This window comes from Bombina bombina, chromosome 5 (genome assembly GCF_027579735.1).
Source record: "Bombina bombina isolate aBomBom1 chromosome 5, aBomBom1.pri, whole genome shotgun sequence".
Classification (NCBI taxonomy): domain Eukaryota; kingdom Metazoa; phylum Chordata; class Amphibia; order Anura; family Bombinatoridae; genus Bombina; species Bombina bombina.
Genome location: NC_069503.1, coordinates 1,143,875,722 through 1,143,901,312, shown reverse-complemented (window position 1 = coordinate 1,143,901,312; position 25,591 = coordinate 1,143,875,722). Strand labels below are relative to the sequence as shown.

The 25,591-nt window shown below is 41.6% G+C and overlaps 1 protein-coding gene across 1 annotated transcript in view; it reads right to left on the bottom strand.

The window, feature by feature from the left end:
• Positions 1-25,591, bottom strand: part of GPAA1 (glycosylphosphatidylinositol anchor attachment 1) — a 68,773-nt gene that overhangs the window by 15,890 nt on the left and 27,292 nt on the right. The window contains exons 7-11 of the mRNA XM_053715973.1: positions 23,308-23,504; positions 22,353-22,549; positions 16,304-16,472; positions 16,030-16,113; positions 12,959-13,075 (exon numbers count right to left, since the gene is read on the bottom strand). Of these exons, the coding sequence (XP_053571948.1) occupies positions 12,959-13,075; positions 16,030-16,113; positions 16,304-16,472; positions 22,353-22,549; positions 23,308-23,504 (764 nt within the window). The remainder of the gene's footprint in view (positions 1-12,958; positions 13,076-16,029; positions 16,114-16,303; positions 16,473-22,352; positions 22,550-23,307; positions 23,505-25,591) is intronic.

Here is a 25,591-nt window from a genome sequence, read left to right as displayed (position 1 = left end):
AGTCTACAGTTTTAATAAGCCCTTGTGAAGCCCTTATTTACGATCGTAATAAACATGGCTTACCAGATCCCATAGGGAAAATGACAGCTTCCAGCATTACATCGTCTTGTTAGAATGTGTCATACCTCAAGCAGCAAGAGACTGCACACTGTTCCCCCAACTGAAGTTAATTGCTCTCAACAGTCCTGTGTGGAACAGCCATGGATTTTAGTGACGGTTGCTAAAATCATTTTCCTCATACAAACAGAAATCTTCATCTCTTTTCTGTTTCTGAGTAAATAGTACATACCAGCACTATTTCAAAATAACAAACTCTTGATTGAATAATAAAAACTACAGTTAAACACTAAAAAACTCTAAGCCATCTCCGTGGAGATGTTGCCTGTACAACGGCAAAGAGAATGACTGGGGTAGGCGGAGCCTAGGAGGGATCATGTGACCAGCTTTGCTGGGCTCTTTGCCATTTCCTGTTGGGGAAGAGAATATCCCACAAGTAAGGATGACGCCGTGGACCGGACACACCTATGTTGGAGAAATAAACACTAAATTACACAAAATAAAAAAACATAATTTATGCTTACCTGATAAATTTATTTCTCTTGTAGTGTATCCAGTCCACGGATCATCCATTACTTGTGGGATATATTCCCTTCCCAACAGGAAGTTGCAAGAGGATCACCCACAGCAGAGCTGCTATATAGCTCCTCCCCTAACTGTCATATCCAGTCATTCGACCGAAACAAAACAAGAAAGGAGAAACCATAGGGTGCAGTGGTGACTGGAGTTTTAATTAAAATTTAGATCTGCCTTAAAAGGACAGGGCGGGCCGTGGACTGGATACACTACAAGAGAAATAAATTTATCAGGTAAGCATAAATTATGTTTTCTCTTGTTAAGTGTATCCAGTCCACGGATCATCCATTTCTTGTGGGATACCAATACCAAAGCTAAAGTACACGGATGATGGGAGGGACAAGGCAGGAACTTAAGCGGAAGGAACCACTGCCTGTAGAACCTTTCTCCCAAAAACAGCCTTCCGAAGAAGCAAAAGTGTCAAATTTGTAAAATTTTGAAAAAGTGTGAAGCGAAGACCAAGTCGCAGCCTTGCAAATCTGTTCAACAGAGGCCTCATTCTTAAAGGCCCAGGTGGAAGCCACAGCTCTAGTAGAATGAGCTGCAATTCTTTCAGGGGGCTGCTGTCTAGCAGTCTCATAGGCTAAGCGTATTATGCTACGAAGCCAAAAGGAGAGAGAGGTTGCCGAAGCTTTTTGACCTCTCCTCTGTCCAGAGTAAACGACAAACAGGGAAGAAGTTTGACGAAAATCTTTAGTTGCCTGTAAATAGAACTTCAGGGCACGGACTACGTCCAGATTATGCAAAAGACGTTCCTTCTTTGAAGAAGGATTAGGGCACAATGATGGGACAACAATCATTTGATTGATATTCCTGTTAGAAACCACCTTAGGTAAAAACCCAGGTTTGGTACGCAGAACTAACTTGTCTGAATGAAAAATCAGATAAGGAGAATCACAATGTAAGGCAGATAACTCAGAGACTCTTCGAGCCGAGGAAATAGCCATCAAAAACAGAACTTTCCAAGATAAAAGCTTAATATCAATAGAATGAAGGGGTTCAAACGGAACACCTTGAAGAACTTTAAGAACCAAGTTTAAGCTCCACGGAGGAGCAACAGTTTTAAACACAGGCTTAATCCTAGCCAAAGCCTGACAAAAAGCCTGGACGTCTGGAACTTCTGCCAGACGCTTGTGCAAAAGAATAGACAGAGCAGAAATCTGTCCCTTTAACAAACTAGCAGATAAGCCCTTTTCTAAGCCCTCTTGTAGAAAGGACAATATCCTAGGAATCCTAACTTTACTCCATGAGTAACTCTTGGATTCGCACCAATACAAGTATTTACGCCATATCTTATGGTAGATTTTTCTGGTAACAGGCTTCCGTGCCTGTATTAAGGTATCAATAACTGACTCTGAGAAGCCACACTTTGATAGGATCAAGCGTTCAATCTCCATGCAGTCAGCCTCAGAGAAATTAGATTTGGATGGTTGAAAGGACCTTGTATTAGAAGGTCCTTCCTCAGAGGTAGAGACCATGGTGGACAGGACGACATGTCCACTAGGTCTGCATACCAGGTCCTGCGTGGCCCAATGCTCTCTCCTGTTTGATCTTGGCAATCAGTCGAGGCCGCAGCGGAAACGGTGGAAACACATAAGCCATGTTGAATAACCAAGGGGCTGCTAGAGCATCTATCAGCGCCGCTCCCGGGTCCCTGGACCTGGATCCGTAACAAGGGAGCTTGGCGTTCTGGCGAGACGCCATGAGATCCAGTTCTGGTTTGCCCCAACGATGAATCAGTTGAGCGAACACCTCCGGATGAAGTTCCCACTCCCCCGGATGAAAAGTCTGGCGACTTAGAAAATCCGCCTCCCAGTTCTCCACGCCTGGGATGTGGATCGCTGACAGGTGGCAAGAGTGAGACTCTGCCCAACGAATTATCTTTGAAACATCTAACATCGCTAGGGAACTCCTGGTTCCCCCTTGATGGTTGATGTAAGCCACAGTCGTGATGTTGTCCGACTGAAATCTGATGAACCTCAGTATTGCTAACTGAGGCCAAGCTAGAAGAGCATTGAATATTGCTCTTAACTCAAGAATATTTATTGGGAGGAGTTTCTCCTCGTGAGTCCACGATCCCTGAGCCTTCAGGGAGTTCCAGACTGCGCCCCAACCTAGAAGGCTGGCATCTGTTGTTACAATCGTCCAATCTGGCCTGCGAAAGGTCATGCCCTTGGACAGATGGACCCGAGAAAGCCACCAGAGAAGAGAATCTCTGGTCTCTCGATCCAGATTTAGTAGAGGGGACAAATCTGAGTAATCCCCATTCCACTGACTTAGCATGCATAATTGCAGCGGTCTGAGATGCAGGCGCGCAAATGGCACTATGTCCATTGCCGCTACCATTAAGCCGATTACTTCAATGCACTGAGCCACTGACGGGCGTGGAATGGAATGAAGGACACGGCAAGCATTTATAAGTTTTGATAACCTGGACTCCGTCAGGTAAATTTTCATCTCTACAGAATCTATAAGAGTCCCTAGGAAGGAGACTCTTGTGAGTGGTGATAGAGAACTCTTTTCCACGTTCACTTTCCACCCATGCGACCTCAGAAATGCCAGAACTATCTCTGTATGAGACTTGGCAATTTGAAAGCTTGACGCCTGTATCAGGATGTCGTCTATATACGGAGCCACCGCTATGCCTCGCGGTCTTAGAACCGCCAGAAGTGAGCCCAGAACCTTTGTAAAGATTCTCGGGGCCGTAGCTAACCCAAAGGGAAGAGCTACAAATTGGTAATGCCTGTCTAGAAAGGCAAATCTTAGGTACCGATAATGATCTTTGTGAATTGGTATGTGAAGGTAGGCATCCTTTAAGTCCACTGTGGTCATGTACTGACCCTCTTGGATCATGGGTAGGATGGTTCGAATAGTTTCCATTTTGAATGATGGAACTCTTAGGAATTTGTTTAAGATCTTTAGGTCCAAGATTGGTCTGAAGGTTCCCTCTTTCTTGGGAACCACAAACAGATTTGAGTAAAATCCCTGCCCTTGTTCCGTCCGTGGAACAGGGTGGATCACCCCCATTACTAGGAGGTCTTGTACACAGCGTAGGAATGCCTCTTTCTTTATCTGGTTTTCTGATAACCTTGATAGATGGAATCTCCCTCGAGGAGGAGAAGCTTTGAAGTCCAGAAGATATCCCTGAGATATGATCTCCAACGCCCAGGGATCCTGGACATCTCTTGCCCACGCCTGGGCGAAGAGAGAAAGTCTGCCCCCCACTAGATCAGTTTCCGGATAGGGGGCCGTTCCTTCATGCTGTCTTAGGGGCAGTAGTAGGTTTTCTGGCCTGCTTGCCCTTGTTCTAGGACTGGTTAGTCTTCCAGGCCTGTCTGTAACGAGCAACAGTTCCTTCCTGTTTTGGAGCGGAGGAAGTTGATGCTGCTCCTGCCTTGAAATTTCGAAAGGCACGAAAATTAGACTGTTTGGCCTTTGATTTGGCCCTGTCCTGAGGAAGGGTATGACCCTTACCTCCAGTAATGTCAGCAATAATTTCTTTCAAGCCGGGCCCGAATAAGGTCTGCCCCTTGAAAGGAATATTAAGTAATTTAGATTTAGAAGTCACGTCAGCTGACCAGGATTTAAGCCATAGCGCTCTCCGCGCCTGGATGGCGAATCCAGAGTTCTTAGCCGTTAGTTTAGTTAAATGTACAATGGCATCAGAAACAAATGCATTAGCTAGCTTAAGTGCTTTAAGCTTGTCCATAATTTCATCCAATGGAGCTGTATGAATGGCCTCTTCCAGAGACTCAAACCAGAATGCCGCAGCAGCAGTGACAGGCGCAATGCATGCAAGGGGCTGCAAGATAAAACCTTGTTGAACAAACATTTTCTTAAGGTAACCTTCTAATTTTTTATCCATTGGATCAGAAAAAGAACAACTATCCTCCACCGGGATAGTGGTACGCTTAGCTAAAGTACAAACTGCTCCCTCCACCTTAGGGACCGTCTGCCATAAGTCCCGTGTAGTGGCGTCTATTGGAAACATTTTCCTAAATATAGGAGGTGGGGAAAAAGGCACACTGGGTCTATCCCACTCCTTGCTAATAATTTCTGTAAGCCTTTTAGGTATAGGAAAAACGTCAGTACACACCGGCACCGCATAGTATCTATCCAGCCTACACAATTTCTCTGGAATTGCAACTGTGTTACAGTCATTCAGAGCTGCTAAAACCTCTCCTAGCAATACCCGGAGGTTCTCAAGCTTAAATTTAAAATTTGAGATCTCTGAATCCGGTTTCCCTGGATCAGATCCGTCACCCACAGAATGAAGCTCTCCGTCCTCATGTTCTGCAAACTGTGACGCAGTATCGGACATGACTCTCACAGCACCAGCGCGCTCTGTTCTAATCCCAGAGCTATCGCGCTTGCCTCTTAATTCTGGCAATCTAGATAATACTTCTGTCAGGGTATTATTCATGATTGTAGCCATGTCCTGTAAAGTGATTGCTATGGGCGTCTCTGATGTACTTGGCGCCATATTAGCACGCGCCTCCTGAGCGGGAGGCGAAGGTACTGACACGTGAGGAGAGTTAGTCTGCATAACTTCCCCCTCGTTGTCTGGTGATAATTCTTTTACAGATAAAGACTGATCTTTATTATTTAAAGTGAAATCAATACATTTAGTACACATATTTCTATGGGGCTCCTCACTGGCCTTCAAACATAATGAACAAACAGATTCATCTGTGTCAGACATGTGTAAACAGACTAGCAATGAGACTAGCAAGCTTGGTAAACACTTTAAAATAAGTTTACAAGCAATATAAAAAACGCTACTGCGCCTAAGCACAAAAACCTGTCTCAAGTTGAAATAACAATGAACCAAATCAGTTATAGCAACCAAATTTTCACAGTAAATGTATTAAGTTAGCAGAGCATTGCACCCACTTGCAAATGGATGATTAACCCCTTAATACCCAAAACGGATAATAAATAGAGAAAAAACGTTTTTAACACAGTCAAACACACTGTCACAGGTCTGCTGTGACTGATTACCTCCCTCAAAATGACTTTTGAAGTCCCTTGAGCTCTCTAGAGACGACCTGGATCATGCAGGAAGAAGCAGGAAGACAGTCTGAATTTTTACTGCGCAAAAAAGCGCTAAAATAGGCCCCTCCCACTCATTATTACAACAGTGGAAAGCCTCAGTTAACTGTTTCTATGCAGAAAATAAGTCAGCCATGTGGAAAAAATAATGCCCCGATAAGTTTTATCACCAATGTACCTAAAAAAAAAACGATTAAACATGCCAGCAAACGTTTTAAACATCCTTTTTTAAAGAGTATGTATCTCTATTGACAAGCCTGATACCAGTCGCTTCTACTGCATTTAAGGCTTACTACATTACTTCAGTATTAGCAGCATTTTCTTAGTCAAATTCCATTCCTTAGAAAATTATTTTACTGCACATACCTTAGTTGCAGGAGACCCCGCACGCCATTCCCTTTCTGAAGTTACCCGACTCCTCAGAATGTGTGAGAACAGCCAGTGGATCTTAGTTACTTCTGCTAAGATCATAGAAAACGCAGGCAGATTATTCTTCCAAATACTGCCTGAGAAAAAACAGCACACTCCGGTGCCATTTAAAAATAACAAACTTTTGATTGAAGAATTAATTAAGTATAAAACACCACACTCCTCTCACGACCTCCATCCATGTTGAGGGTTGCAAGAGAATGACTGGATATGACATGTGAGGGGAGGAGCTATATAGCAGCTCTGCTGTGGGTGATCCTCTTGCAACTTCCTGTTGGGAAGGGAATATATCCCACAAGTAATGGATGATCCGTGGACTGGATACACTTAACAAGAGAAAAGAAATGATCAAAAATAAAAACAAATTACTCCTAATCTAATAGCCCTACTAAAATAAAAAAGCCCCCCCAAAATAAAAAAAAAACCCTAGCCTACAATAAACTTCCAATGGCCCTTAAAAGTGCCTTTTGCGAGGCATTGCCCCAAAGAAATAAGCACTTTTACCTGAAAAAAATAAATAAAAACAACCCACCCAACAGTAAAACCCACCACCCACAAAACCAACCCCCCAAATAAAAACCTATCTAAATAAACCTAAGCTAACCATTTCCCTGAAAAGGGCATTTAGCTATTTTACATTGCCCAAACCCTAAGCTAAAAATAAAACCCACCCAATAAACCCTTAAGACCTAACACTAACCCCCGACGATCCACTTACAGTTTTTGAAGACCGGACATCCATCCTCATCCAGGCGGCAGAAGTCTTCATCCAAGCGGGCCGAAGTCTTCATCCAAGCGGGCCGAAGTCTTCATCCAAGCGGGCCGAAGTCTTCATCCAAGCGGGCCGAAGTCTTCATCCAGACAGCATCTTCTATCTTCATCCATCCAGCGTGGAGCTGGTCCATCTTCAAGACATCCAGCAGGGAGCATCCTCTACTTCCGATCGCTGCTGTAGAATGAAGTTTCCTTTTAAGTGACGTCATCCAAGATGGCGTCCCTTAGAATTCTATCAGCCAATCGGAATGTAAGGGACGCCATCTTGGATGACGTCATTTAAAGGGAAACTTCATTCTACAGCAGCGATCGGAAGAAGGTTTTTTTTAAGGGTTTATTGGGTGGGTTTTATTTTAGTTTAGGGTTTGGGCAATGTAAAAGAGCTAAATGCCCTTTTCAGGGAAATGGTTAGCTTAGGTTTATATAGATAGGTTTTTATTTGTGGGGTTTGGTTGGGTGGGTGGTGGATTTTACTGTTGGGGGTTTTTTTGGTTTTTTTTTAACAGGTAAAAGATCCGATTTCTATAGGGTGAGGGTGTATTGCTCACTTTTTGGCCTCACAGCAAAACTTGTAATACAGGCGCTATGAAAGTCGCATTGAAAAAGGAAATTTATGCTTACCTGATAAATTTGTTTCTTTTTAGATACGATGAGTCCACGGATTTCATCCTTACTTGTGGGATATCGCCTCATGCTCAGCAGGCAAAGAGCACCACAGCAGAGCTGTATATATATAGCTCTTCCCTTCCCTCCCACTCCAGTCATTCGAACGAAGTTAGGAAGAGAAAGGAAAAGCCAAGATGCAGAGGTGACTGAAGTTTAACCAAAATAAAGACCTGTCTGAGAAAACAGGGTGGGCCGTGGACTCATCGTATCTAAAAAGAAACAAATTTATCAGGTAAGCATAAATTTCCTTTTCTTTTTAAAGATACGAGTCCATGAATTTCATCCTTACTTGTGGGATACAATACCAAAGCTATAGTACACGGATGAAAAGGGAGGGACCAGACAGGGAACCTAAACAGAAGGCACCACTGCTTGAAAAACCGCCTCAGCCGAGGCAAAGGTATCAAATTTGTAAAATTTGGAAAGAGTGTGAAGAGACGACCAAGTTACAGCTTTGCAAATCTGTTCAACAGAAGCATCATTTTTGAATGCCCAGGAGGAAGCCACAGCCCTAGTGGAATGAGCCGTTATTCGTTCAGGAGGCTGCTGTCCAGCAGTCTCATAGGCAAAACGGATGATACTCTTCAGCCAAAAAGAAAGAGGTAGCCATAGCTTTCTGACCCCTAGATCTCCCTGAAAAAACGACAAACAAGGACGATTGACGAAAATCCTTAGTCGCCTTTAAGTAGAACTTCAAGGCACGGACCACGTCCAAATTATGTAACAGCCGCTCCTTCTTAAAAGAAGGATTAGGACACAAAGAAGGAACAACAATTTCCTGATTAATATTTTTATTGGAAACAACCTTAGGAAGAAAACCAGGTTTGGTACGTAACACCACCTTATCCGAATGAAAAATAAGATAAAGAGAATCACATTGTAATGCCGAAAGCTCAGACACTCTGCGAGCAGAAGAAATAGCAACCAAAAATAAAACTTTCCAAGATAATAACTTAATATCTATGGAATGCATAGGTTCAAACGGAACCCCTTGAAGAACTTTAAGAACTAAATTCAAACTCCAAGGAGGAGCAATTGGTCTAAATACAGGCCTGATTCTAGTCAGAGCCTGACAAAAAGATTGAACATCTGGAACATCTGCCAGACGCTTGTGTAACAAAATAGATAAAGCAGAAATCTGTCCTTTTAAGGAACTTGCCGACAACCCTTTCTCCAATCCGTCTTGGAAAAAAGACAAAATCCTGGGAATCCTAACCCTACTCCATGAGTAGCCCTTGGATTTGCACCAATAAAGATATTTACGCCATATCTTATGGTAAATTTTTCTAGTAACAGGCTTACGTGCCTGAATCAAGGTATCTATGACCGCATCCGAAAACCCACGCTTAGACAAAACTAAAGCATTCAATCTCCATGCAGTCAGCTGCAGAGAAACTAGATGAGATGACATGTCCACCAGATCGGCATACCAAGTCCTGCGATGCCACGCAGGAGCGATGAGGATCACCAATGCCTTCTCTTGTTTGACTCGAGCAATCACCCGGGGAAGGAGAGCAAATGGAGGAAATACATAAGCTAGGCTGAAAGACCAAGGAACTGCCAAGGCATCTATCAGCTCGGCCTGGGGATCCCTGGACCTGGATCTCGGAAGCTTGGCATTCTGGCGAGATGCCATGAGATCCAACTCCGGCCTGCCCCATCTGAGAATCAGGTCTGAAAACATCTCCGGATGGAGTTCCCACTCTCCCGGATGAAATGTCTGTCTGCTCAGAAAATCTGCTTCCCAGTTTTCCACCCCTGGGATGTGGATCGCAGACAGATGGCAAGAGTGAGACTCCGCCCACTGTATTATCTTGGCTACTTCTGTCATCGCTAAGGAACTTCTTGTTCCTCCCTGATGATTGTTGTAAGCTACCGTTGTTATATTGTCCGACTGGAATCTGATGAATTGGGCCGAAGCCAACTGAGGCCAAGCCCGAAGCTCATTGAATATGGCTCTCAAATCTAGGATATTGATGGGAAGGAAAGACTCCGTCTGAGTCCATACACCCTGAGCTCTTAGAGAGTTCCAGACTGCTCCCCATCCTAACAGGCTGGCATCCGTTGTCACTATCACCCATGAGAGTCTGCGGAAGCATGTCCCCTGGGATAGATGATCCAGCGACAACCCCCATAGAAGAGAGTCCCTTGTCTCCTGATCTAGATTTATTCGAGGAGACAAATCTGTATAATCTCCATTCCACTGCCTGAGCATGCTTAGTTGCAGAGGCCTGAGATGAAAACTAGCAAACAGAACGATGTCCATCGTTGCCACCATCAATCCGATTACCTCCATGCACTGAGCCACTGACGGACGAGGATTGGACTGAAAGGTTCGACAAGTATTCAGAATTTTTAACTTTCTGACCTCTGTCAGAAAGATCTTCATTGAAATAGAGTCGATTACAGTTCCCAGAAAGGGTACTCTTGTCTGAGGAACTAACAAACTCTTTTCCAGGTTTACCTTCCACCCGTGGGTCCTTAGGAAGGAAAGCACGTCGGTATGAGATCTTGTCAGTTGAAATGACGATGCCTGGATCAGTATATCGTCCAGATAAGGCGCCACCGCGATGCCCCACGGCCTTAGAACTGCCAATAAAGACCCCATAATTTTTGTTAAAATCCTGGGCGCCGTGATCAGACCGAAAGAGCCACAAACTAAAAATGTTTGTCCAGAAAGGCAAACCTCAGGAACTTGTGATGATCTCTGTGGATAGGAACATGAAGATATGCATCCTTTAGATCCAGCGTTGTCATGAATTGACCCTCCTGGATCAATGGTACAAATAGTTTCCATCTTGAAAGATGTAACTCTGAGAAACTTGTTTAGACTCTTGAGATCTAAGATAGGTCGGAAAGTTCCCTCTTTTTGGGGGACTACAAATGGATTTGAATACTCCCATGGAGGAGAGGTCTTTTACACAGCGTAAGAACGCCTCTCTCTTTATCTGGTCTACAGACAATAGAGAAAGAAGAAACCTTCCTCTGGGGGAAGAATTTCTGAATTCCAGCTTGTATCCCTGAGACACTATCTCTAATGCCCAGGGATCCTGAACATCTCTCATTCAAGCCTGGACGAAGAAAGACAGTCTACCCCTACTAGATACGGTCCCGGATCGGGGGCCAACCCTTCATGCTGACTTGGGAGCAGCAGCAGGCTTCTTGGATTGTTTACCCTTGTTCCAGGACTGAGTGGGTCTCCAGGTAGACTTGGGTTGAGAATAGGTACCTTCCTGTTTAGAGGAAGAGGAAGGGGGGATACCCTTGAAGTTTTGAAAGGAACGAAAATTACTCTATCGACCTCTCTGTTTGGATCTCTTATCCTGAGGGAGGAGATGACCCTTGCCTCCCGTGATGTCAGAAATAATTTCCTTCTAGTCAGGTCCGAACAGGGTCTTCCCCTTGTAAGGAATAGCCAAAGGCTTAGACTTAGATGACACATCTGCAGACCAAGATTTCAACCATAATGCTCTGCGTGCTAAGATGGAAAACCCTGAACTCTTAGCCGCCAATTTGGTAATCTGCAAGGAAGCATCTGTAATAAAGGCATTAGCTAATTTGAGAGCTTTAATCCCATCTTGTATTTCTTCCAAAGAAGTCTCAGCTTTAAGAGATTCTTCCAAAGCATCAAACCAATAAGCCGCCGCAGTTGTAACCGTAACAATGCAGGCCGCTGGTTGCAATAGCAACCCCTGATGAACGTAGATCCTTTTAAGGAGACCCTCCAATTTCTTATCCATAGGGTCCTTGAAAGCACAACTATCCTCGATAGGGATAGTAGTTTGTTTAGCCAAGGTGGAAATAGCTCCCTCCACCTTAGAGACTGTTTACCAAAAGTCCCTAATAGCGTCCGCTATAGGGTATATCTTCTTGAAAACAGGAGAAGGGGAGAATGGAATACCCGGTCTCTCCCATTCCTTAGCAATAATTTCTGAAGTCCTCTTAGGAACTCTAAAAACATCAGACTAAAAAGGGACCTCTAAATATCTGTCCAACTTACTCAATTTCTCTGGAGGAGCCACAATTGAATCACAGTCGTCCAGAGTCACCAAAACCTCCCTTAATAACAGAGGGAGGTGTTCAAGCTTAAACCTGAAAGAAACCACATCTGAATCCGTCTGAGGTAAGACACTTCCTGAGTCAGAAAGTTCACCCTCGGATAGGACCTCCATACCCTCCAATTCAGAGCCCTGGGAGGGTACATCTGAGATCGCCATCAAAGAATCAGAAGCTGTATTGATCATGTGATTATCCTTCCAACTGCGTTTGCCTTGGAATACGAGAAAGGCAGATAACGCCTCAGAAAGTGTAGATGACATAACTGCAGCTATGTCCTGCAGTGTGATAGCAGCAGAAGCCGCCGAGGAACTTGGCGCCGCTTAAGCTGGCGTTAAGGGCTGTGACGCTTGGGGAGAAAGTTGCGGCATACTCTGATTCTCATCAGCAGAACCCTGAGAAACATCCACTTTTGATAGACTTTTATTAAAGAAAATCTGCTCTCTAAACTGTAATGCCCTCTCAGTGCATGAGGGACAAAAAGTAACAGGAGGTTCCACATTGGCATGCAAACACATGGAACATGTGAAGTTTTGAAGATCTTCCATGATAACAAATAAACAAAGCAATCTTGGTTTTAACTGTAGTATGAAACTTTTTGATAAATTTTTAGTAAAGAAAATCTAAGATATTACAAATGCCCTGCAAACAAAGTGTCGCTGCACCTTTAAGGATAAAAATACCCAAATGTTATTGCCCCACACTCTGATACGTCTAATAAGGATAGTAACAGACTTTAATTCTGACCGGTCATACAACGGCCAAAAACAGAACAGTGCACCTCGCCACAGCTCTTCTGCGGCGCCTACCTGCCCCCACGTGACACCGTCGACTCGATGAGCAGAGTGCCTAAGACCGCTGTGACTATTTACACCTAGTCATGCGGTCCAAGGAACACCGGCGTCTGCAATCGGGTGCCGGGAACAGGAAACAGTGCGGCTTCTCCAGTGCGCGAACGACAATCTCCGCCCATCGTGGGCAGCAACGAAACCGCGGCTGAACACGGCTAAAATAAACATACAAATGCTGGGTCACGATAAACTCCAGTGCACCTAACAAACACACAGGTAAAACCAAACACCGGAGTACATGTTACAACTCCGAGAATCCCCAGCGTCAGCCCACAGTCCCAATAAACAGGCCATCAGACTATCTTGTATTTCTTCCTCAACAAGATTACTGTCTGACATGCCAGTCGCAGATAAATGAGGGGAACCCTTATACACATGGCACATGTAAGTGTCGAGTAACTTCTTCATAATAGATTATGACCCCTCACATCAAATATGAGAAAAACAGTCTGTTCTGAGTTAAATATATGTCCCAGAAATGAAAGGACTGCACATACCTCTATGCTGAGCGACAGCATGACTTGTCCCACACGATCAAGAGGTCCTGTTTCTTCTCCTCTTGTAGTTCTGGGGGAACAAACAGGGTCATAGATAATATCTGCTAAGACCATCATCTGCAGGGCAGCACATAATATGGGAGGCGCAGAGTGAATGAAAATCCCCCCAGTTCCCATTGCTTTTAAGCCACTTGTAGCTCTACTCTAGAGGCTGACAAGGAATACGGCTACACGCAGAATAAAATAGCACTCACTGGTACCATTTTAAAAATAATAAACTCTTGATTGAAGAATCTAAACTAACACCTCACTTTACCTCTTCCTATCACTAACACAGGCAAAGAGAATGACTGGAGTGGGAGGGAAGGGAGGAGCTATATATACAGCTCTGCTGTGGTGCTATTTGCCTCCTCCTGCTGACCAGGAGGCGATATCCCACAAGTAAGGATGAAATCCGTGGACTCATTGTATCTTTAAAAAGAAAAGGACTTTTTTAAAAGTGCGGTACTGACGTTGCGCGACGGCCAAAAAGGTGTGCGGTACACCTATACCTACAAGACTTGTAATAGCGGTGTTAGGGGAAAAGCATCGTTATGAATCGTTAAGAATCTAGCTGATAGTACTTTATTATGTTTAAAGAGAATACAAGTTTAAACAACTTTGCAATTTATATCTATTATCAAATTCGCTTCGTACTCTGGGAGCTAACTGAGCACATCAGGTGAGCCAATGACTAGAGGCATTTATGGACAGCCACCAATCAGCAGCTATCTCCCAGAAATGTGTTGCAGCTCCTGAGAAAACATAGGAATGCATTTTAACAAATGACATCAAGAGAACAAAGCAAATTAAATAGAAGTACATTAGAAAGTTGTTTAAAATGCCATAATCTATATAAAACCATAAACGTTTAAAAAAAGACGGTAAAGTCAAATTAATTTGTTACATGTTTTAGCTTGCGTCTGTTTATTCCTTTTCAAGTAGTAAAAACAGCCGAGTGAGCTGATACAGTTAACCTATCTACCTGTTACACACAGGCAATCACAAATAATAGCATTAACCCCAAATCCTCTTTTTGTTGCTGAACATTTCCTCTAATCATAAAGTGGGACTTCTTGTAACAAACCATTTTCTTGGAATAAGCCGCTCTCCAGATAACTCTATATGCCCCATGGATATATTTATAGAGTGTAAATCACCTGTATGCACAGCTTTTCTAAAGTAAACAGACCCTATTAGACTAAACTCTGTTCACAGCTCCCATTATTAATATTATTGCCCTTCTCTAAACCTTTTCTAGTTCAGCAACACCCTCTTTAATAACTGGTCCACAAAATTGTACCCCCATACTCACGGTGAGATGCAGGCCAGATCTATAAGGGGCAGAATTAGGTGTCTTCTTGTAACCACATAACCCCCATTTTTTTTGGGAAGTTAGCACAGGTTTCTAAAAACATAACCTTTAACCTACATCTATCCAATTCCATAATTGCTACTTTCCTCTCCTGCCTTTAAAACTTCCCCCCGTGCTGCGCCTGCTCTCTCGAACGTTTTACCCAGCTCCACCAGACAGTTTCCTACTTTCTATAGCTTCAAGTTCTCTTTAGAAACCCAACTATTGAGTCGCTTCCCACCTCTTCTCTGAAAGGTCCTCTTTACCCCAACCAATAAAATATATAAATATTTAACTACCTTATCTCACTGCTACAACTACAATCCATTGCTCGTCCTTCAACCTACAGACTGGAAGACCTTCCTCCCATCCTCTCTCTCTTTTACTTTGTTGTGTTTAACTGGAGATATATATATATATATAATTACAAAGGAAAGTCCAGATCCAACATGCAGATAAAACTTACTTCTTTATTCTGAAAGCCATGTAAAAACACAGTGTATCAGCAGATACAATTTCTCCAAGTTTGATATGTCTGTGAATTGTATATATAACAATAGTTAGTTTGTTAGCATAGGATGAATTTGAATTCTATATGTATGTGTCTATACCTTTAAGAATGACCTATTTAAGGATGAGGAGCTGGGACACCTGTGAGCAGTGAACAAGTGCCTGTAGGCACGAAACATGTCTGCTGCAGATCGCCCAGCTGTCTATGCTAACATGTCAGTCTAGGTTTTGGAGAAATTGTATCTGCTGATACTTCTTTATTCTGAAAGCCATGTAAAAACAGTGTAAGTTTTATCTGCATGTTGGATCTGGACATTCCTTTGTAATTCTGTACCTTTTAGCGCTCCTTGGACGGAGTGAGTGCTGTAGTCCGGATACCTGTTGCAGTTCGTCTACGAGTGACGTCATCCCATGCTCCATTGTGCCATAGCAAGGAATCAGGAAGTAACGGTCGGGTAAGGCAGAGCGCGAGGCTAGAGTTTGTTTCATATATATAAATTTATTGTACATAAGGATCCTCATATGCACCTCTACTCATGTACCCAGCGCTACAGAATATGATGGTGCTTTATAAATAAATTATAATATTAACACGATAATACACCAAAAGATACATTTTGACAGCATACAAGAACCAGAAGGCACATGAACTAATTAGTTCTTATGACTATCTAATAAAGAGCCCATCATTTGCCATTAGCACCTCTATTGAACGCTTATTCCATGAAGTTATCACACTGTCTTGCACTCCTGATCCTTCTTCCCTACACCTTCAGATCCCGACCCCGCGTTCTGTTGTTCCTGAAGTATCCTCAGCTTTATTAAATACCTTAATAGACATGAAGGTTTCTGTCATATGCCCTCGCTCCCTTTTCTGCTGTAAGCTATACATATTAAGGTCATAATGTCATGAATTTTCAGGGTCCTCACATGGAAATGAATAAGAAACCATCAGTTTCTGTCTATGTATATTCACATAATTAGGAGGATGAAAAGGGTGAAAAAAAAGGAAAATTACACAAATTCTGATCCCTGAACTACGTCAGGAAGAACCAGCGGAGATATAAATTGTGTACACTGGGGCCACAGTACAAACAACTATCCTATACTTACATAGAAATCTGAAAAACATATAAATCAATCTAGTGTTAACACAACCAAGATTTACCTCCTCTTCATCGTCCAGCTCTCCGTCCTCTGTCACTATCTCAGACCGACTGAGCTTAATCCACAGGTCCAGAGAGTGAGTTTCCTGTTAAGGAGAACATAATACTACATCCAAACAGCTGCACAGATTGCAGGAAACACAAGGGTGTAATAATAAAGGTACCTTACTATCACTATATTCCACTCCATGTGTAACAGCTATATCACCCCCCACTCATACAAAACAGCATCAGATCCCCAGCCTGCTTTATCATATCCCAGAACTGCTACCAAACCTCAGTAAAGGATATGCGGAGGATGAGAATTAAAATGATGAAGCCAATGGCTGGCATGTAGATCCCGATGGACACAAATCGTGACAATGAAGGTAACAAGTAGAAGAAGTAAGACTGGTGCAGGCGCTCAGACAGGTTATTCAGTTTGCGGAACATCCCTTCAATTGTCCTGCAGGGAACAAGGAAATGTAATTGGAACATGACCACATACTCAATTCTCAACTCAAACTAGGCTCACGTCAGGCAGATATCAGAAAAATAAATCCAGCAAAGGCCCTTGCCTGTTCTCTACCCTTAAGGTTGCCTAGCAATCAATTTATTAAACAAACAGACCCAAATTCAGTTCTGTTCCCCACCCTATAACTAAATATAAACATATATTTCTATATTGTATAATGCAAGACTGGCAGCAGAAAAATACAAAATCCTAGTTAATATACACCTGTAATTTCTTAGTAGTAACAGGTGGACAGAGCGCAGAGGTATAAATTATTAAATTACAGAAGATAAAAAGAAACAAACTACGTCTTCAGGATAGGGGGAGTCTCTCAATGCTACCCTCCCCTACACTGTGCAGAACAGTACACCCTTAAGGAAACAGTAAAAAAATCAGTACAATACTAGTTATAAACAAAAAAATATACATTTATTATTCCTATTAAACATAATGCCACAAGCAGAAAAAATCTCAAAAAGTCCACTAGACTATAAATGAAGGGTACCCATTCATATTTAAAGGAGCTCGCCATCAGTTATTAACCAGAGTTAAATAATTCATCCAATTTATTCTTTGTATCGTAACAAACCTCTAGAGATTTGTTCTTAATCATAATTATTTTGTATTTGATAAAAAAATATAATGAACAAACAAGAGGAACGGCAATGGGCACATGTTGTGCCCCAACTTATGCCTGCCTTTATTTAGGTGAATGGAAAAGAGAACAAGTACCGGTTGCATCTAATGATGACCAGGACCATATAGGTTTATGGCTAAGGTTCATCGATGATGTGATAATGTTCTGGGAGGGTAATCAAGAAGAACTAGAATCCTTTATGAGGAAACTAAATAACAAATTTAAATTTAAAATTTCCTTATTCATACAGTACTAAAGAAATACCATTTCTGGACTTAAAAATATAAAAAATGGCACTGAAATAGTGATGGAAACCTCTAGGAAAAGCACTGCCGGTAATACTTTGCTACGTGCATTAAGCCACCATGTCCTGAGTATGATTAAAAATATACCTCAGGGCTAGTATTTAAGACATCATAGAAATTGTACTGATGTTAATAAATTTAAAAAGGAAGTAAAAAATAGAGTGAGATTTCTTGATAGAGGATATCCACAGAAATCCTCGACTACAGCTTATTGCAGGGCAAAAGAGAGCAATAGAGATAGTTTACTATTTGATCCCAAAATAGAAAATAAACAGAAAATAATCAGGTTTATCAGCACTTATAATGATCAATGGTACGTAGGAAAAACATATCGGGAACTGAAGGAGCATAAACGTCACAATAAGAATAAATGCATAAAGTACAGCAGCGTTGCAAGGCATTTCTTTCTAACTCATGATAGCAAGGAGGAGGAGTTGAGATTCAGAGGTTTAGAACTGGTAGATCTAGGGGAGAGAAAAGGTAACCTGGATAAAATCCTGCTTCAAAAGGAAGGCAAATGGATTTTTAATCTGGGATCTCTAAAACCAAAGGGCATGAATGAGGCGTTAAATTGAGCCCCGTTTCTAGGTTAATTGTTTACTTCCTTTAAGAAGTTTCTTTCTAAGTACAGTAAAAAATATACGCTTAAAGGATGAAGTAAAATAGCATAATTAAATTATGTATGAGTGTTTTTTTTAGCAAATGTCTAAATCTGTACTGCCATTTATTGAAAATTGTTTCTTGTATGAGACTAATTGCCACAATACAAAGCCACAAGCAATTCATTGAGAAATACAAGTTTCAAATTCACCCGATAGACTGAGGAGGAAAGAAATTCTCCTTTAAAGGAATGACGAGTGGAGATTACGCCATCAAATCAAGCCAGACAAAGCCCTGTGCTGAGATAGGGGTGAAACACGCGTAGCTGACGCAGATAGCTACTGAACAAGTCCACTGGACGTATTACAGATACCTTAAAGGCCTGCACTTAACCACGGTACAAGGGTAAGATCCATGAAGCAAAGAACAATGTGTTACCAGGGTTCCCACGTAAGTCTGTAAGAGATATTGCACATGACATGGACATTCGAAAGGAGGGTAATATTAAAGGGCAGATGCTGCTCGACTACGCTGAGAAAGGCGTTGCTCCTTTGCAAAGTAGATTCCGTTGCTTTGGGTGCTATGTAGAGAGTTTTTGACAATGGACTGTACTACCTTGCTTTACTAACCCTACCTTATAGGAGGTATTTTGCTTGCTTAACTGATCATATATAAAGAAATGACGCAACAATTGCTGGTGTGGATAGTTGGGTAGTCTCTACCTCAGTTTATTTCAAAGAAAACGATTTTTTCCAAGTAAATTGTCTCTTTCTTATGGATATGGCTTATCCTACATCTCACATTGGATTTTGAAAGAAAAAGTGAGCGCTCACAATATCTTTTAAACCATAAGAAAGAGACATTACAGCAGAAACGGATCCTGACGTGACGCAAGGTAAGCTAAGGAAAGGATAGGCTACCTGAGGTCACATGATCAGGTAAGCGGAAGGAGAAAGGAAACAGAATAACATTGTTTGCAACAAAGTGACAAGCCGTGAGAAAGACGGAATCTGAAGCAGACTGGACAGCGGAGAGAGAGGATACGTGACTAACACAGGAGTGTTCAACTAAGAGTCACGGAAGGTAGGAGGGTAGCGGAAGGAGGAGTTAATACCCGCTGAAACCCTTTACTATCAGAAACGCCTCTAGTAATATATTGTTAAACAAAGTTTTGCACAGATTGACTTTACTACAAAAACCCACCTCCTAAACTGCAACTTAACATTTAACATTTTGCATTTGAAAAAAGCACTTCTAAGACTTAACTTCCTTTTAATTATATTTCAAACAAATATTTTTTTAGACACCGCACTAAAGAAGTGTGGCATTAGGATCTAAACAGAAGCCCTGCGATTTTGAAGGAATCTATTTACCTAAATGCCTATAACAGTATATCCATTTTAAAATTGTTGTTGAATTTTTGTATTGATATTTTATAGACTGACATTAGTCAGGTCTTCTAGATCATTTGTAAACTGGTATGAATGAAAACACCGGTGTATGATAAGGATTATGTATGTTTGAGAATATAAGGAAATAAATCGCTGTTTTTTTCCACATTATAAATCTAAGTTGTGTTTTAATTGTACACACTATTTATTTATTTTCAAGACATGTGAGATATATATTGGTCATTAGAGTACCCTGAGGCAATATTGCCATAGCATTATTTACCTTCCAACAATTTACTTGGAAATAAACTGAGATAGAGACTATCCCACTATCCACACCAGCATTTCTTTATATATGATCAGTTAAGCTTATTCACAAATTATTATTATTATTCACAAATTAAGTCTGGGATCATTTGTTTAATAAAGAGGCAGAGTGTGGCAACTACGGAATTAAATCCTCCAATTTTCTATTTTTAGTATTTTGTTTGCTTGCAGGACTGAGCTATAATGTAAACAGATGCAAGTGACCATCATTACAGCCTTGGGGGTGCACATTGAAGACTAACAGGCCATACTTGTGAAATAGAATTCAAATCAAGAGCTATTACGATACAGAGAATAAATTGGATGAATTATTCAACTCTGGTTAATAACTGATAGGGAGCTCCCTTAAATATGAATGGGTTCCCTTCATTTATAGTCTAGTGGACTTTTTGAGATTTTTTACTGCATGTGGCATTATGTTTAATAGGAATAATAAATGTATATTTTGCTCTTTAGAACTAGTATTGTACTGATTTTTTACGGTTTCCTTAATGGTTTGTGCCTGACAAGGGTTACTGTACTGCACAGTGTAGGGGAGGGTAGCACTGAGAGACTCCCCCTATTCTGAGGACGCAGTTCGTTTCTTTTTATCTTCTGTAATATATTTCTATATATGCACTCATATGCTTTATTTATATGGCACATACATATTTTATAGCCTCACAAGTCCAGAGGTGCTAAAAGGCAATTTACTACCTGTACAATATTACTGATTTCTGCTCTACAATAATATCCACACCACAGACGATTAGTGGACTCACTCTCATGAGTGGCAATACTGATAATTCCCCTTTAGAGGATACATGGCTGAGGAGACTGTGGGAGATACTGTCAGGGTTTGACGCTTAATAAGGAATTTTGCGGCACTATACAAATAAATAACACAGCAATGGTATCTAATGACTCATCAGCTGATGTTAAAGTGATATCATAATTTAAATGTATAATAATAATAAACATAAAACGTGTGCACATTTTTAACCCCTTTGATTCACATGACGAGCTATAACTCATTATGTACATTTCAGTCTGCAGGCACATGATGAGCCCTTTTCGTCATGCAGGGGGATTGCCGTTAAAATGCTGTTTTCGGCTATCTCCCGCGCTATAGACTGGGGATCGTTGGTGGCTTAGTGGGATGCACTCCCAGGCTTCATGAGAGTGCCGGTGATGTCACTATGTACGCATGTGGTGATGTCACAAAGGGGGTGAACCAAGTTGCTGCAAGGTAACGTAAAAGGGGAGATTATTCAAACCCCTCAATCTCAGTTTTTTTTAGCAGCTACAAACCTCTAAGACCCCTCATTTGAAAGAGAGTGCTGTTTCAAACGGTGGTGGTCTTGGAGCAGTAATATCAAGCAGATCTTTAAAAAAGTAAAAAAAGAAACACTGGGGGATTTGCTTGAGCTGTTACATTATATACACAATTAAAAAAAAAGTTTATTTTCTAGTAGACAAATTCCTCTCTTAAATGTATATATAAATTTTGGCTTTATAGTCGGGTGATGACGTTGGTAACAGTGAACACTGCAACTCTGCAGCTCTCTCACATGCCATGAATAATAAATATAATAAATGATATATTGTGAATCTGCTGGGCCTGCTGAGAAAAACAAAACATCATTTGTGTGAGTCATTTACTGAAATTTTAGTGTAGGTAACCAAAAAAAGCTTAAAATTGTCTCAGCACTGGGGTGAAAAGGCTTAGCAGCGAAAGGGTTAATTAAACGTACCCAGTTTCTGCAGCTTCCAGCCAGGCCCTGTTGCAATGCTTTTTTTTCTCAGACTATTGCTGCTGAAGCTGTAGTTTGAACCATTATTTTCTATGGTAAATCTACTGAGTGCTTAGGAAATAATAAAGTGCCACTTGAGGCTTTAAAAATGTTAAATTTAATTAAAATATAAATATGTTAAATGTTTCCCTGGACTGCAGTCCTCCTAGGGAGTTAAATCACTCAAATGTCCCTTTAGCGACAGCTTATAAGTCGCTAGATATTCTTGCTGTGCTCCGTAAGGGTTATATATATAACTCGCAAACACTGTATCAGCACATAAACACAATCATGTAATAGCACCGGCTATGTGACATTTAAATACATAAATAAATCAAGACTGAAAGTAACAAGAACTGTGTATAATAAATGTATTTCTGTGCAAGACACCAGTAACCATCGGTTATTCTTCCATAAAAAGAACAAATGTTTTCACTCTCTACATGAGGCAATTTAAAACATAACATTAGCTATTCACCTTTTTTTGTTTCTATGCGGGTGAGGTGCGTCACAAGCCACCAATAAAGCAGCAGGAGTTCTGCCACTGAGCAATCAGTCCTTAAGGCCCAGCTGTACACAAACTTGCTGGGAGCTTCACAATCCAAATAAGCAGTTTTAACACACAGCAAAAAGATGAATGTGTTGCAGGATGGGAATGTTTAGAGGTAACTGTCCCTTTAACACTAAAGCTGCATCAGCACAGACATAAGGCTGTAACGCGCATCATACATATCCTCCTCCACCATAACCCCAAACAGCACCGTCACAGTACTGAGCTACCCGCGTGACAAAACACTTACTTGCCCACGGTGCTTGTGTCGTATTTGTAAGGACGGAAGCTGTTGATGCCGCGCAGGGTGATGGCCTCGATATGGTAGCGCAGGAAGAGACCATGGTCGCCCTGAGGCCTGCCGGAGCCCTGCTTCAGCACCATAAGCATCATGGTCTCCAGGTTGTGTACGTACCCAGGGAATGTGTCGTAGTCATTGCGCTGCAGCTGCACAAGGAGAAGAAAAATAACAAGTGCCACTTAATAGGGACGAGAGTCAATGTCACAAGTTCTTGACCTAAAGGGACATTAAACTCAATATGTTATTCTCTTTAGAATGTATAATTATGTACAGAGGAAACACTTTGCAATGTCCTGTACGTTTTCCTATAAAAAAAAAAAGAAGGGTGGAGTACATCCTGCAACATGATACACAGTGATTGTTTGAACAGTCCAGTATTTATATATCTGTATGTAACCGTGTAGTTACAGTGGCTTCATGATGTGAGGGCTGAAAGTGACTTGCAGCTGTGGCTCATGGTGTAGGTAGTGACAGTGGCTGGAGGCAATGACCAGTTGACATGGCTAGTGACCCTTTTTGGTGAAGTGAGTGGTCAGAGTAAAGTGAATGACAGCAGTGGATCAATGGCTGATGAGTGAGGTGGCTAGCAGCAGTGACTCTGTGGCATAGCTAGTGACAGTGGTTCAGTTATGTGAATAGAGAATGACAGCAGTTGATCATTGGTTGGCGAGAGTTAGGTGGTTAGAAGCAGTGGCTCTGTGGCATAGCTAGTGACAGTGGTTCAGTTCTGTGAATAGTGAGTGACAGCAGTGGATCAGTAATTGGTGAGAGTGAGGTGGTTAGCAGCAGTGACTACGTGGCATAGCTAGTGACAGTGGTTCAGTTCTGTGAATAGTGAGTGACAGCAGTGGATGGCGAGAGTTAGGTGGTTAGAAGCAGTGGCTCCGTGGCATAGGTACCTTACCTTTCCCTGGATGGTGCAGAGCAGCTTGTTCTTCTGGCAGAAGGCATTGAACAAGTTCACCATGTCCAGGTTAGGCAGCTGCCCGTTCAGCCCCTCCACAACTACATCAAAGCTGGTGACCACATCGCTGCTCATCTCCAGGGACACGGCAGCTTGTATGGCGCCTGCGCGTCCCACCATTACTGAGGATTTTACCTCTGAAAGAGACCAACACAGAGTTAGAAATGACATTCATTTTATTTCTATAGCAGTGACCCAAGCACACACTTTATTCTGCTTATCAGTCAGAACATAAAGAGTTAACAACTGCTTAATAATCACAGTGAATTTACAGCCTCACACTGCTAAATTATTAACCCCTTATATCTAGAGATATACAGTAAAACTAATTAAAAACGTATTAACCCCTTTAGTGAAAAGAAAATGTATGCTTACCTGATAAATTTGTTTCTTTTAGACACGATGAGTCCACAGATTTCAGCCTTACTTGTGGGATTTCACCTCCTGGTCAGCAGGAGGAGGCAAAGAGCACCACAGCAGAGCTGTTATATATAGCTCCTCCCTTCCCTCCCACTCCAGTCATTCGACCGAAGTTAGGAAGAGAAAGGAAAAGCCAAGGTGCAGAGGTGTCTGAAGTTTACAAAAAATAATAACCTGTCTCAGAGAACAGGGCGGGCCGTGGACTCATCATGTCTAAAAAGAAACAAATTTATCAGGTAAGCATAAATTTTCTTTTCTTTTTAAAGACACGATGAGTCCACGGATTTCATCCTTACTTGTGGGATACAATACCAAAGCTAGAGTACACGGATGATAAGGGAGGGACAAGACAGGAAACCTAAACAGAAGGCACCACTGCTTAAAAAGAACCTTTCTCCCAAAAACAGCCTCGGCCAAGGCAAAAAGTTTAGAAAAAGTGTGAAGAGAAAACCAAGTTGCAGCCTTGCAAATCTGTTCTACAGAAGCTTCATTTTTGAAAGCCCATGAGGAAGCAACAACCCTAGTGGAATGAGCCGTAACTCTTTCAGGAGGCTGCTGTCCAGCAGTCTCATATGCAAAATGGATGATACTCTTCAGCCAAAAAGAAAGACGTAGCCGTAGCTTTCTGACCCTTAAAGGGACACTGTACCCAATTTTTTTCTTTTGTAATTCAGAAAGAGCATGCAATTTTAAGCAACTTTCTAATTTACTCCTATTATCAATTTTTCTTCGTTCTCTTGCTATCATTATTTGAAAAAGAAGGCATCTAAGCTTTTTTTGGTTTCAGTACTCTGGACAGCACTTTTTTATTGGTGGATGAATTTATCCACCAATCAGCAAGGACAACCCAGGTTGTTCACCAAAAATGGGCCGGCATCTAAACTTACATTCTTGCATTTCAAATAAAGATACCAAGAGAATGAAGAAAATTTGATAATAGGAGTAAATTAGAAAGTTGCTTAAAATTTCATGCTCAATCTGAATCACGAAAGAAAATTTTTGGGTACAGTGTCCCTTTAAATTTCCCAGAGAAAATGACAAACAAAGAAGATGACTGACGAAAGTCCTTAGTCGCTTGTAAATAAAATTTTAAAGCACGGACCACGTCCAAATTGTGCAAAAGATGTTCCTTTGGAGAAGATGGATTAGAACACAAGGAAGGAACCACGATTTCCTGATTAATGTTCCTGTTTGAAACAACCTTAGGAAGAAACCCTAGGTTAGTAAGTAAAACTACCTTATCCGAATGAAAAATAAAGTAAGGAAAATTGTATTGTAATGCCGAAAGTTCACACTCTTCGGGCTGAAGAAATGGCAACAAGATACAAAACTTTCCAAGATAACAACTTAATATCTACAGAATGCATAGGCTCAAACGGAACCCCTTGAAGAACTTTGAAAACTAAATTCAGACTCCACGGAGGAGTAATTGGTTTAAATACAGGCCTGATTCTAACCAAAGCCTGACAAAAGGATTGAACATCTGGGACATCCGCCAGACGTTTATGTAACAAAATAGACAAGGCAGAGATCTGACCCTTAAGGGAACTTGCCGATAAACCCTTCTCCAATCCTTCTTGGAGAAAGGACAAAACTCTGGGAATCCTAACTCTACTCTATGAGTAGCCCTTGGATTCACACCAATAAAGATATTTACGCCATATCTTATGGTAAAGCTTTCTAGTCACAGGCTTACAAGCCTGGATCATGGTCTCTATGACCGAATCAGAAAACGCCCGCTTGGATAGGATTAAGCATTCAATCTCCAAGCGGTCAGCTTCAGAGAAATTAGATGTGGGTGAAG